The sequence below is a fragment of the Phaethon aethereus genome (genome assembly GCF_964289735.1).
Source record: "Phaethon aethereus genome assembly, chromosome: 28".
NCBI classification, from domain to species: Eukaryota; Metazoa; Chordata; class Aves; order Phaethontiformes; family Phaethontidae; genus Phaethon; species Phaethon aethereus.
This window is the reverse complement of record NC_138604.1, coordinates 2,299,780-2,313,335: the sequence shown is the minus strand read 5'-3', so window position 1 is coordinate 2,313,335 and position 13,556 is coordinate 2,299,780. Positions and strand designations below refer to the sequence as shown.

General features: G+C 43.1%; 1 protein-coding gene across 1 annotated transcript; it reads left to right on the top strand.

Moving 5' to 3' along the window:
- Positions 1-460: 460 nt before the first annotated feature.
- On the top strand, positions 461-9,366 carry LOC309414255 (uncharacterized protein; the record flags this gene model as incomplete). The annotated part of the gene is made up of 3 exons (XM_082011552.1): positions 461-879; positions 6,771-6,777; positions 8,947-9,366. 3 exons carry the CDS (start codon positions 461-463, stop codon positions 9,364-9,366), a joined length of 846 nt encoding a protein of 281 aa, XP_081867678.1.
- Positions 9,367-13,556: the final 4,190 nt, after the last annotated feature.

Sequence of the window (13,556 nt, the reverse complement as noted above, 5' to 3'; positions counted from 1 at the left end):
ACTAATTTATTTACCACATGAGGTTTGCTGGTTGTTGGGTTACACTACTTTGTTTTTGCTAGTAGAAAACAAAACATGAAATGACTTTTTAGACACAGACACTCTAAGAGCAGCTGCAAAGTATAGTGGAAGTAATTTGCAAAATAAAATGCTGGATAATATTTTTGCAGTGTTTGACAGTGGGGTAGAACAAAGAACTACTTCTTAAAGGGAACCGAGTACAAGAAATTAGGAATGAGACCACAGAAGAGATGATTGCTCAGTGTTCAATGTGGGCAATGCTGATTTACAAGAGGGAGAGTTGTCTCATGAAAGATACTGAAGAGAAGGAAGGACAATCAAGACCTGAAAAATAAAGCCGTTATTCTAGTCCACATGTCCAACTTTCATTTCTCCCATTGAATTGTGCCTTTCCTTGACTCGACAAGTGTGTGTTGCAGCTCACCTCCATCCTTGCAAGATGTCTTGCTACGACCTGTCCTACACCTCTGCCTGCAGCGTCTACCGCCCTCAGCCCCTCGCTGACAGCTGCAACGAGCCGTGCGTCCGTCAGTGCCCCGACTCCACAACTGTGATCCAGCCGCCCCCAGTCGTCGTCACCTTCCCCGGCCCCATCCTCAGCTCCTTCCCCCAGGATTCAGTTGTGGGATCCTCTGGAGCACCCGTCCTCGGGGGCTATGGGGGCTATGGCTCCTCCCTGGGCTATGGGGGTCTCTATGGCTATGGGGGCTATGGCTCCTCCCTGGGCTATCGGGGTCTGTACGGCTATGGGGGCTCTCTTGGTTACGGGGGTCTGTATGGCTATGGTAGACCCTACGGTTCTAACTATTGCAGCCCTTACTCCTACTGGTACAACAGGTATGGCCGTGGCAGCTGCGGGCCCTACTAAACACAACAGGAAAATCCACTGAATAATGTAGAAGTGAAAAACAAAATGCAGCTTCACCGGTGAGCAGATGAGCGACAGTTTTGTGAAAAGTACTCGCAAATCCTGTTCAGTGCAGTGCCTTCCGTATGCTCCTCACCTCTCCCTTTTTTCCCTTGAATTCTTTCCTGATATCTTCATGGGTTCAATTCCTTGTTATCTTCTACTTTATCATACTTGTGACTGAATGCAGTGAGACATTTAACAGCGTCTTTGAAAATGCATTTGACTCTGACACCTTGGATATACATTCTTGATATTGCAATATATTTTTGTTCTTTTCATTCTCATTAAAATTCTGTTGCATCATTCAAAATAAGTGTGTCGTGGTTTTGTGTTCTCATCCATTCTGAATTTGCCAACTTTTCTCCATAAAGTTGCCTGTTGTACATAAGGCTGCAATAATATTGTGCAAGCCCTGCCCACATAGTGAAAGTCTCCGTGAGGAGCCCTTGCTAGGCCTGTTTCACCACTGAATTGCAACAACATGGTCCCAACATGCTGGCCATAGATGAACAGCAGCCTTCTCTACACATTACTTTATTAGACTCCCCATTCAGGAATTCGTGAGATATTTCTCTGAACCACAAGTGACTATTCACACTCTGAAAGTTAAGCTTTTGCTTATTCTACTGCAGACTTCTAATCCAATGCCGTATAAATAATTTCACCACCACAGCTCTTAATGGAAGACTGGTGGCTGATATTAAATGAATTTCAGATTTTGTGTTTCTCTAGCACAGACCAGCCCAGATCCATGCTATTACATTGTCTCGCTCTCCCAGATTCTGGCTGTGTGCAGATGACACTTCTTCAAAACCGCAGTAAGGACCATGTACATAATTTCACAGTATAGCTGACTGAGTTCCTGGGTTTAGAATGTCTTTGCCTATGTTGAAGTTATATATATATATCAAATATAAATAGAATTTGTATAAATATTACATAAGCAGCCTAAAACAGAACAAAAATACTGCACTATACATCGCACATCTTTTTAGGTTATCAGCAAAGCACATAACCATCTCCTGATTCAAGCAGATGCTTATCTTGCAAGATAGTTTTCTTTATGTGATTCAGCTGCCAAAAGATCTTAGGCTACATATTTTCCTACAGTAAGAAGTATGGCTAAGCATAATTAACAGTGTTCAGAGAACATCCAAACAGAGACTGAAGGCAGAATATGGAGAAAGAAAGGCAAGAGCTGCTGTGCATGCCCAGATCTACCCTCTGTAACTGGACAGTGCATACAGCACGCTTCTCAGCACTCATTACCTAAAAAGGCAGCTATAAATCTCTTATTTGTAGTCATTTAGTTGTCTCTGGTAAATTGAATAGTTCTTCCAGCAAGACCCACAGCTTCCACATGGTATCCAGCATCAAAATAACAGCCAGAAGGGATGTTCTATGTGCTGCCAGCACCAGAAAATCTGTTGTGGTAAAGACTACCATAACAAAAGCTCCTGTAAAAAAAGGAACCCTTAAGTATGGGTGCTAGCAGGCATCCCACTACGCTGTCCTGAAGGAAGGAAGTAGTCATCTGGGCTGGCAATGACAATTGATGACAATGGATGGTGGCTGAGCCACTGCCCTCGGGTCAGGGCAGTCAGCTCCTTGCAGCTGTTGGTGCTGGCGTTGGGCATGAATTGGCCAACTGGAAACATGACTAAGTGTAAGCGTAACACAGCACAAAATCCCCTGCAACAGGAAGAAAAGCTTAGATCCCATGGAATTGGTAAAGGCACAGCAGTCTGGATCCTTTGCAACACTAATTTAGTTCCAAATCCATCCCACTTAATTGTAGCTACCCCACCGAAATCTACTTGCTGCTGTGGATGTAATTCCTCATATTTGTATAAGCCCTGTAAGAAAAATGATTTTTAAGTGATTGCTTGGTGGCAACATGAGAATATAGAAAGTCACAGGCTTCCTCAGGCAAATGGTTGCTCTTATCCTATATCTTGTCTCTGATAAGTCAGTTCCATGTCGTCTGAAGTTTAGTGTAAAAATCACAACGCTATGCACTATTGAAGGAACTGTACAAAGTCTCACCTGATTACTAACACCCTGGAGGCTCCTTTTGGTGTGAGTAAGGAAGCTTTTCTTACACCCCTTTTCAAGTTTTGGCTTTTGAAGGCTTTTGATGGAGTGACTACATTGGTGGACAAGGGAAGAGCTACGGATGTCATCTACCTGGACTTCTGTAAGGCCTTTGACATGGACCCTCACAACATCCTTCTCTCTAAATTGGATATGGACTTGATGGGTAGACTGTTGGGTGGATGAGGAATTGGTTGGATGGTCGCATCCAGAGGGTAGTGTCAACAGCTCAATGTCCAGATGGAGATCAGTGATGAGCAGTGTCCCTCAGGGGTTCGTACTGGGACCAGTACTGTTTAATGTCTTCATCAATGACACAGACAGTGGGATTGACTGCGCCCTCAGCAAGTTTGCAGATGACATCAAGCTGAGTGGTGTGGTTGACACACCTGAGGAATGGGATTCCATCCAGAGGGACCTAGACAAGCTCGAGGGATGGGCCTGTGTGAACCTCGTGAGATTCAACAAGGCCAGGTGCAGGGTCCCACACCTAGGTCAGGGCAACCCCCAATATCAATACAGGCTGGGGGGTGAAGGGATGGAGAGCAGCCCTGCTGAGAAGGACTTGGGGGCACTGGTGGATGAAAAGCTGGACATGAGCCGGCAATGTGTGCTGGCAGCCCAGAAGACCAACTGTAGCCTGCATCCAAAGAAGCGTGGCCAGAAGGTTGAAGGAGGTGATTCTGCCACTCTACTCTGTTCTGGTGAGACCCCACCTGCAGTACTGTGTCCAGCTCTGGAGCCCTCAGCATAGGAGAGACATGGACCTGTTGGAGCGGGACCAGAGGAGGCCCCAGCAATGCTCCGAGGGCTGGAAGAGCTCTGCTGGGAGGACAGGCTGGGAGAGCTGGGGGGGCTCAGCCTGGAGCAGAGAAGGCTCCAGGAAGACCTTACTGCAGCTGCCAGGGCTGAGAGGGGCTGATAAGAAAGATGCGGACAGGCTTTTTAGCAGGGCCTGTAGCAATAGGACAAGGGGTAATTGTTTTAACTAAAAAGAGGGCAGATGTAAGGATATAAGGAACATATTCTTCAGGACATGGTTTAGGGGACATGGTGGTTCTGGATTAATGGTTGGACTTGATGATCTTAAAGGTCCTTTCCAACCTAGTGATTCTGTGATTCTGTGATTCTGTGAAGGAAGCAATTTTTGACAATGAGAGTGATGAAACACTGGCCCAGGTTGCCCATAGAGGTCGGAGATGCCCCATCCCTGGATATGTTAAAGGTCAGGTTGGACAGGGCTCTGAACAACCTGCTCCAGTTGCTGATGTCCCTGGTCACTGCAGGATGTTGGACTAGATGGCCTTTGAAGGTCCCTTCCAACCCAAACTCTTCTGTGATTCTATGATTCTTCCACACAAACTAATTTGGAACAGTAACTGAAAGACCAAGTAACTAACTATGAAGAGGACATGTCCTCTGTTAAACGTGGCTGTGAATGAGGCCTTTGTGGCGCAGGAATAAAGAGCAGTTTGTAGGATTACAGTCTGGGGTTTTTGTACCTGTTTGGCAGATTATAACCTCGAGATTTGAACTAGGGGACAGCTGTCAGCTCCTGTACAAGCCGTTGTAGAAAATACCAGTTTAACCCATAAAACCAGTATATAACATTGCCTCCTCATACATGACAAAAGATGACTAATTTAAATTTACAGAAAAAAACAGTTTTATATCTAGAAAATAACTCGTTCTGGGAAGAAGGCGGCAAGAGAAGTAAATACAAGGCAGTTTTCAGGAGGGACTTTTTATACATTTCCTCAAACTGCCTGAAGAACCTGAGACTCCCATTAACACCAGCCCACATTTATCACACATGGTTCACCTCAAAATGATGAAACAGTTTTGCTCAATATTTATGTTTATTTGTTCATTCAAATTCTCACGCTGCATGAAATGCAAATTACAAAACAAATATTTCTTTCATCTTAGCCCTTAATTGGCAAGATTCATTCCTGGTAACATTCCATTAAATACATTAGAATGACAGGAGGAATTATGCTGGCTTCTTCTTTTATTGGTTGACATAATGATGGTGGCTCAAATGTTAATCATAATTGCTATCTGCTTTCATACGCAGGTTTTCTTTCCCTCCGTCCTTACCCATACTAGGTGAAGTATAATTGATACAAAACTTGGTGCCTTTCTTGTGAAATCAGCAACACTTATATGAAGCTGGAATTAAGATTTGTACAAGACTATCCTGCACTTTTCAGGGGAAAAAATCAAAAGATACATTGCAAAGAACTTTTTAAAATCATCCAGACCCATGCCTTGTCTCCCAGACTACCCAGCTGTATGGTTTATTCACACTTTAGAGGTAAATTCCTTGGTCACAACAAAGGTAAACAGTTTCTTAGCCAGATTACAGGCAACTTGTTAAATATATCTTTTTTAGGAAGCTGATCATGTGTTTAAAACACAGAAGAAAGGTAGACCACTCACAGTTAAACTAGGAAAGTCCTAGGAAAAGCTTTCAAAACATGAGGATGGAAGCAGAAGTTGCAGATCTTGGTGCTACAGACACTGAAGGGGATGTGAGTTAACATCAGGGCTGAAGGGGCTTGTACACAAACTTAAACAAATAAATGAAAACCTAAATTATAAAAGAAAATCAACTGAAATCCTAAGGTTAGAAATAATGAGCCGGTAAAGAGAACAGGAAGAGTGCTCTTGACCAGTACAATTTAATAAATATATTTCAAAATGCTGGGCTGTTTGAATTCAACCACACACTTATGTTACAATAATGACGCACCACTTCATGCGTAAACTACTAAGGAGGGTTTGGGAAGTGCTTGCGAACACACATGAAAAATGTTTGAACAACCTTTGTGACTATTATTGCTCTTGTGATCCCCTTGGGCCATCTCAAAGTCTAGAAAAAGAACTTCATAATTTAAGTATAACTTCCGGTAGAAATGTTGCAGTGTTTTTTATTTGACAAACAACTGATTCATGGGCAAATGAAGATTTCTGAGCCTGGACCAGGCACTGTTTATTACACAGAATTTCAGAATATGGGAATATGGGTGGGACACGGCCCATCAAACCTTCCCTGTTTAAAAGCTGGGTGTTTCAGCTGAGCTTGCTGTCTGCCTCCACAGTCAATGAAAGCAAAATTGTTATGTTTTGAGGGTGATACCAATTCTGGTAAAGTAAGCATCTGAGATGGGATGAACTGTCTTGCAGAAATTCTTGTCCCTCCCCACTAAGTATTGGGGAAGCCTGAGTAATTTCAAGTGACAAGTCACTTGAAATCTTGGCAGTCAAATCTGTGCTCTGCAACAATATGCACTCTGCAGGTAATATCCTGCTAGTCAGGAAAAAAAAGAAGAGGAAAAAAAAAATATTGCAATAACTATTCCTTGGCTAATTCCATTGCTTTTCCTGCCACTTATCCAGTAAGGCTGGGAAAGAAGCACTCGAAAAGTGTTTCTGCGGCATCCTTCAGTGAAACTTTGGTTCAATTCCTTTGTAAGGTGAAGGAGTAAATCTAAGAGCAAACTACGCTCAATGATAGGAACAAAAAGAAAGAGAAGATACAGACCGAATGGATGCAGTAGTGGACAGAAACATATGATTTCACAAAGAAACTGAGAAATTTGCCCCTGCTTCACCACTGCCTTATGTTATGTCCTCCTTTGGAGCTGTGCAATGCCAATACAGAGCAGCTAGTAACTATTAATCCATTTGCATTTGCAGTTATGCTACATTGCTGAACCTGTGAGAGTGTGTGCCTTTGCAGATTCCAGGTGAAAAATTAGGAAAAAAATACTGATAGCCCTTCAGAGAAAATGTTAACCTGTGGTTTAAACACAGATTCAGGTACTAAAATGCTATGTTTTCTGCTGGTCTTACCAAGCAGTGAGGAAAATTCAGAAGTTCTAAATCAAAAACCATTAGACAATGCCCATGTTTACAATAGGTACAGGACCTCTCTCATGTTTTGTGGCTGTGGGTGGGAAAAGGATCAGAAGGTGTCTTCCATCTCACTGAACATTTCATTGCAAAATGCGCGAGTAGATTAGATTGCAGCCTAGATCTAAAGCATTTAAATGCAAACATGTACATGACAGCAGGTTATAGCTCTGATTAAAATCATTACGGGAAGTTAATGAAGGAAGTGTTAAATAAATAGAACCAGTTTAATTCCTTCTGCAGTGCCAGTGAGCAGGGTGGAATGATACCAGCAATGAAGCTGGTCAATTAGGCTTCAAGATGAAAGAGAACTGGGAGTTGGAATGTGCATATCATGCTCTTCAGAGATTTAGGGTGATTTTGCAAACAGCAAGCAAAAACAGTTTCATCACTTTGGGACGTTATATGTGCTTCAAATTTGGGCTGGTTGGTGATTATGACTTCATGCATACGGTGTGCCTCAGACCCCCCAGGCAATCTAAAGCACTGTATAAAAGGAGCAGGTACGGAGACATATCCCATCTCCCTCTCCTACGTACTCTCCTCTACATCAGGTAAGTCTGACGCCATTTCATTTCTTTCTAAACACCAGAATGCCTTTGCATTCTGCTTAGAATACTGTTCACTACTATTACGTTAGAGTTTTTAGGACTATTTCTTTATTCTCTTTCTTTTTCTCTCCTTTTTTTTTTTTACTATGATGGTAAGTTGTGTTACTGGTAGGCTTTAGGAGTCAAGACCAGGGTTTGAGGCATTTGTTTCACTGTAATTCATATTTGGTTATTCTTGTACTGTTAGCAGATTGAAAATGTAGGATGGCATAAGCTTTAAAATGCTGAATTCTCCTGTACCATTTCAGTTAATGACTAAGTCAGAGACATGGCCATATCCTAGGCTGTTTAATGACCCAGCTGAAGAAAGAGCATTATCTACATGGGAATTTTATTGCAGAATAATCCTAGCTGGTATTTAGTTTTTAAGGGTAGGTAAAAACTAAATGCTGCTTATTTTAAACCCTTGTTATTTTCACCAAAGACAATAATAAGGGAAGTAGACCAGTGGCCTGATCCAGTGTGTTTGTCGTATGTCCATTAGTAAATCCAGATCCAGATGAGCTGTTCAGATACATTGAGTTCAAGGATTTGATTGTCTGCATTTCAAAGCTACTTTATGAACAAAACAATATTTTCTCTTTTTTACTGGAAAAAGTGCTAAGCCACAAGCTTTTGCAACCTGATATTTAGCTGAACCGGTAGTTTGCAAAGTGTATTTTTATCTGATGAAGGAAATAGGCTCCTTATATTTTACCAACATGCTCCACACTCCATATGAAAGTACACTGCCATGCCAAGAAATACTTGGATAAAAATATTTTCTAGGGTATATTTACTTATTACATCAAGTATATGAATCTATCCTCAAGCTCAAATGCTTTTGGGGTTTTACCAGAGGGATTACAGAGATTAAGAGAATGTTAAAAAAAAAAAAAAGGGAGTAACTGAAAGCATATTACCCCAAATATCTTGAAAGAAACAGGGACCAGGAAAGGAGGAAGAAATGTGTGGTTAAAGCAGTGCTGGGTTCTTGACTCCATCCCATCTCTCCGAAGACAAAATCTGTTTCTGTCCCGTTCAGTGCAGTGAGGAGGTCAGCTCTGGTGTTGCTCCTGGCTTTCAACCCGCATTCATCCGGGAGGAGTGCTGGTGTTTTAGTAAAAAATGTACCGCCAACACTCTGTTCCTCTGGGAAGGAATGCTAATTAAAGGAAAAAGAAGCAGCCATTTCAGAAGGCTTGGCAGATGTGACAAGTGCAGGGATTGCTGGATGGGGAAGATCAGAGCAATGCTGATTGACAGGAAAGTTTTTCAGTAGTGTCACCAGCTTTTCTTATGCATCTAGTGATCATTTTGCCTGTTCTGCAACAACCCAGAGCCAAACCTTGACCTGTTGTTCCAGTAGATCTTGTGCTTTGTTTTTATACAGCTCTGTGCTCTGTGTTTCAGGATCACCTTCATCCCTGCAAAGAAATGTCTTGCTACGACCTGTGCCCCACCACCAGCGGCATCGCCTGCCCCCAGCCCATGGCTAACAGCTGTAACGAGCCGTGTGTCCGGCAGTGCCCCGACTCGACGGCCCTGATCCAGCCGCCCCCCGTCGTCGTCACCTTCCCCGGCCCCATCCTCAGCTCCTTCCCCCAGCAAGCCGTGGTGGGCTCCTCCGGAGCACCCGCCTTTGGGGGCTCCCTGGGGCTGGGGGGTCTCTATGGCGCCGGGAGCCTCTACGGTTACGGGGGCCCTCTGGGATATGGAGCCCAGTATGGATATGGGAATCCAGCCGTCTCCACGCTTGGCAGTGGGTACTGCAGCCCGTACTCCTCACGCCGGTACAGCCGGTTCCTCCGCAGCAGCTGTGGGCCCTGCTAAAGGCAGCAGAGAGCTCTCCGAAGAGCCGCACGTGAAGGCCCAAATGCAGAGCAATGAGGATGGGGGTTCAGCGTTCCCGCAGCCCTGCAATGGAGCTACTGCCACTTAGCATTTCTGATCTTTCTACGTTTTTTTTGTCCTGCAGTTTCTAGTTTGTTGTTTGCTATTGTTGCCTGTTCCAGCATTTGCATTTATTTTGACCATCATGGGGCAGCCTATTCCATATGGACATCACTCATAATGACAAGCATCCTCATCAGTAGTCGCACAACAAACAGAAGAAAGCCAGCTGAGGACAGCAATATATCTGACTGGGACATTTGTTGAACATTCTCTAGAATTGTCTGGAAACAGATTTTTCATATTCTGTGATAGCTCGCTTTGCAAACATAGGCATTTCTTGCTCATTAAAATTTTGTTGCATCACACAGCAGTCTTCTGGTTTCCCTTCCTCCCTTCATCCACAGCCTGCCCTGGGTGATACCTTCCCATGGGCAGGACCAAGCTGCTAACTAAGCAGTAGTACTAGAGAACACTTTAGCACAGACTGAATTTACATGGCCTCAGTAGCAGCTTTCTATCCTTTGAAGATATGAAAAGTTTAAAACAACATAGTATCTTCACTCCTGTTATTTATACATGATTTCAGTGCAGCTTTTCCACGAGCATCCAAAGAGAGAATTGTGGGTTTCCATACTGAGATCAGCATGACCACAAATGCCACCAAGGTGGTGCCCAGCAGAGTACTTTCCAAATGTAAATCTGCACCTATAAATTCACAGGTACAACTCTCCATCTACAGCATTGACATTGCTCAGCAGTACTTTAACTCCAGACATCCCAAGCAGCTAACACATTGCTCTTACTCCTCCCTGCAGTCACCAGCCTTTCCGCCCCAGCAAGAAGGAGGAATAATCCCTGTTCCCTCTAAGAAATAACTGTAGTACAGTATCAGGAGCAGCAGAGGCTCAGTGCTTCTAAGCTTCTGGTAATACAGCCAATTCAAATTGTAATGAAGCTGCAAATGAGGCAAATGAGTTCAGTGCTGTGCAAACAAAGAATAAAGCCAATCCCTGCCCTCAAGTGCTTTCAGAGTAAATAGACAAGATAAGCATGAGCATCGTTGCTCTTTTCCCTTTTTTGCAGATAAGCGTCTTTTATACAGAGATTAAAGGCCCTGTTTTCCATACCGATAAAAACATTAGTAAATATTTTCCCCAGGTGACACAGGGATCGCTTGGCAAAGCCTAGAACTGAATTTGCCTCTCCAATATCTCCATGTAACTATTGACATGGGGTCTCTGTTTCCAGTTTTCTATTCCACTGGTTAGCTTCAGGTTTGCTTTTAAAGATGGTCTAGTCCCAACCTTCCTGTCATGGGCAGGGACAGCTTTCACTAGATCAGGTTGCTCAAAGTCCCATTCAACCTGACCTTGAACACTTCCAAAAAACAGTGACCTAAGGATTCAAGACATGGCTTATTATATTTTTTTTTTCTAAGTAAAAGGGGAGAATGAGCTAAAAAAAAGATTCCTTTCTTCAGGTTTCTCTGCTAGAGCATTTTAGTTTAAACATCTGAAACATTCAAGTTCAGATCCTCCAATTTCAAAACTGATGAAAGGTAGACTGCAAGCAGTCACTTTGCTAATTCCTCCTGAATCAAACCCTGGAAGGAAGCTGGCATTTAGCAGTGCATATTTCTGGTTCTGTTATGTTAAGCCATTGTGCCTGCAGGCTGTTTACGAGTGGTGTGAATTTGAACCACATAAAAAACCATTAGGCTAAATGACTAAATATTTAGTGAATCCACCTATTTAAATCAAACATGAAGGGCTTAACTCCCACAGATATCTGACTTGAACTGTCATTTAGGGTGTATATACTTCAGGCTGTGTTTACAACATCTTTATGAATCAACTTCTGATTGCATCTCATTTACCAATAGTGTTACCTTGTACTAGTATATAAACACATGCTCAGAGCACATTTAGACAAGAGAGAGGAGAGTGTAGTGACCTCTATAGTTCAAGGTGAGACAGTGTGATTTCATTTATTGTTGCTTCCTGTTCTTGATAATTACTTATTTCACTGATAGAAGGAACAGGAGTCTGAGTTGCTGTTGTTAACTGTTGACAGCCTGGACTTCCCATGGCTGACCAAGAACTGCAGAAGACCTCGCAGTTAGACCTGATCTAGTTGAGGATGTCCCTGGTCATTGCAAGGAAGGTGGATTAAAAGGCTTTTAAAGGTCCCTTCCAACCCCAACCATTCTACGATTCTATGTGACCCCTGTGCTGCAGTGGCCAAGAAACCATCAGAATCTCAGCACTGCCTCCAGATTATTACGATAAAGAGCAGGCAGTGTTCCTCCCACCTCTTATCTGCTTGTGCTGTGACATGAGATGCATTGGGTCTGCCAGTGAAATTAGTTCTCTTCTGCTGTGTTCATCTGTGATTACACCGACATGAAAGCGTAATCCAAGTTCAGCCTGCTGTGCATTTGGGAAGTGGCAGATTGCTGATGGTCAGGAGCAGTACAGAACAATAGAAGGCAGTTAACGAGCTGTCCTTCGGTGTTTGCTTTGGTCTATGGTCATAACATGCAAATTCAGGCTGGCAGATGAGAATCAGCAATGCAAATTTTGCAGTTCTTGCTCTCCAAGGGACAGTCTCTGCAGGTCACTTTACCAAATAATGGTGTTGTGGGGTTCTATGTCTTCAAGCACCATTCAAAGTCAGTAGAGTCCATCAATCAATACATACTGCAGTGATCTGTTTATAGTCCAGGCTCCAACTTCTGGCTCCCACGTTTGCCTTTCCTGTAGTATAGCAAGCACGTAGGCCAAGCAGCTTCATCCAGCTATGCTGACAACATCCACACTGAAGGATGTGTGACTGCACCCTTTCACCGCAGCATGAGAAACTGGCAGCTATCGCAAGTCCAGGGCAGAGGTGCAGCAAGACAGCTGAGAAGAGGATCAATGTAATTCTACTGTTCTCTGCGGGATGAAAAAAAAAAGTCTTGAACAGACGACTTCTGTAGTGATCAACACCATAGTGATGTGTCTCGAAAATACTTGATCTGGTTGCTTTAGTGCTCTGCATACCTGCACAAATAAGGACTGTTTTTTGACAGCGTCCTAGTGACTCCAAGAATGATTGTGCAGTGCATGGGAGACAGAGAAAGCATGAAAACAAGATGAAGTCTTCAGACACATCCTGACAAGAAAGAGGTGTTGCCTGGCTATCTCATTGTAGCCTCATCTCACTTCAGCTACTTTTACAAGTGAAGTCACACCTCCAAACCCTTTGAAGTTATTACCACATGCTTGATCCTGTCCAAACAAATTTCTGTAGCATGAGACTGAGTTTTGCCTGGAAATAGCCTGCTCAAGTATTGCGAAGTTTCTCAGTGCGTTGCTGGTATTCCTAGGAACAGACGATTCACACAGGGAAGAGCAGAAGCCCTGAGCAGTGTCTGATGTCTGGTCCATCAGAGTCCTGGTTGGCATTGCAAGCACAGGATGGGTGAATGCCTCTTAATAGCTGTACTAATTGTATGCAAATTGCATTGCTAGAAAAACAGCTCTACGGGACATACTGAGCAGCCTGGGATTATGTTGCTATTGAACAAAGACAAGTGCTGAACATGCCAAGTATCCACAGTCATCTGTGAGTAGCCTGAAATGTAGGTGTAAAGTTCCTGAGATGGAAAATATTATTTGGCCTGAATAATATGTGTTGCTCTGCAGGGGAGACTTAAGAATTATTCTTTTATTTATTGTAACTGGGATGGCCAAGAATTTAGAGGTATTTAATAGGAAAGTTCAAAGAACTCACAGAATTTCAGCAAAGATTTGCCATTCAGTTAAAAATTCCTGTTGGCTATTTAAAGTTCTACCTACAGATAGTTACATGTTATTTTTAAACAATGGAAAATGTCATAAAACCAATGTATGGGGGGGATGTAATTAAATTGGTGCCTCGGGCAAATAGTGAGACACAGGGAAGAGCTTCAAAGTTACTTGTGTGTTTAACTTTCTTTGCTAGCATGTAGTAAAAACACACTGTAACCACACCTGTCCTGGAGGAGATTTCAAACTCAGTTGTAAGGGTTACAAAACATGTTTATCCAGCATGAAATTACTTTTGTGCAGAAGGCAGTCATTATGCTGGCTCTTGCCTAAAGG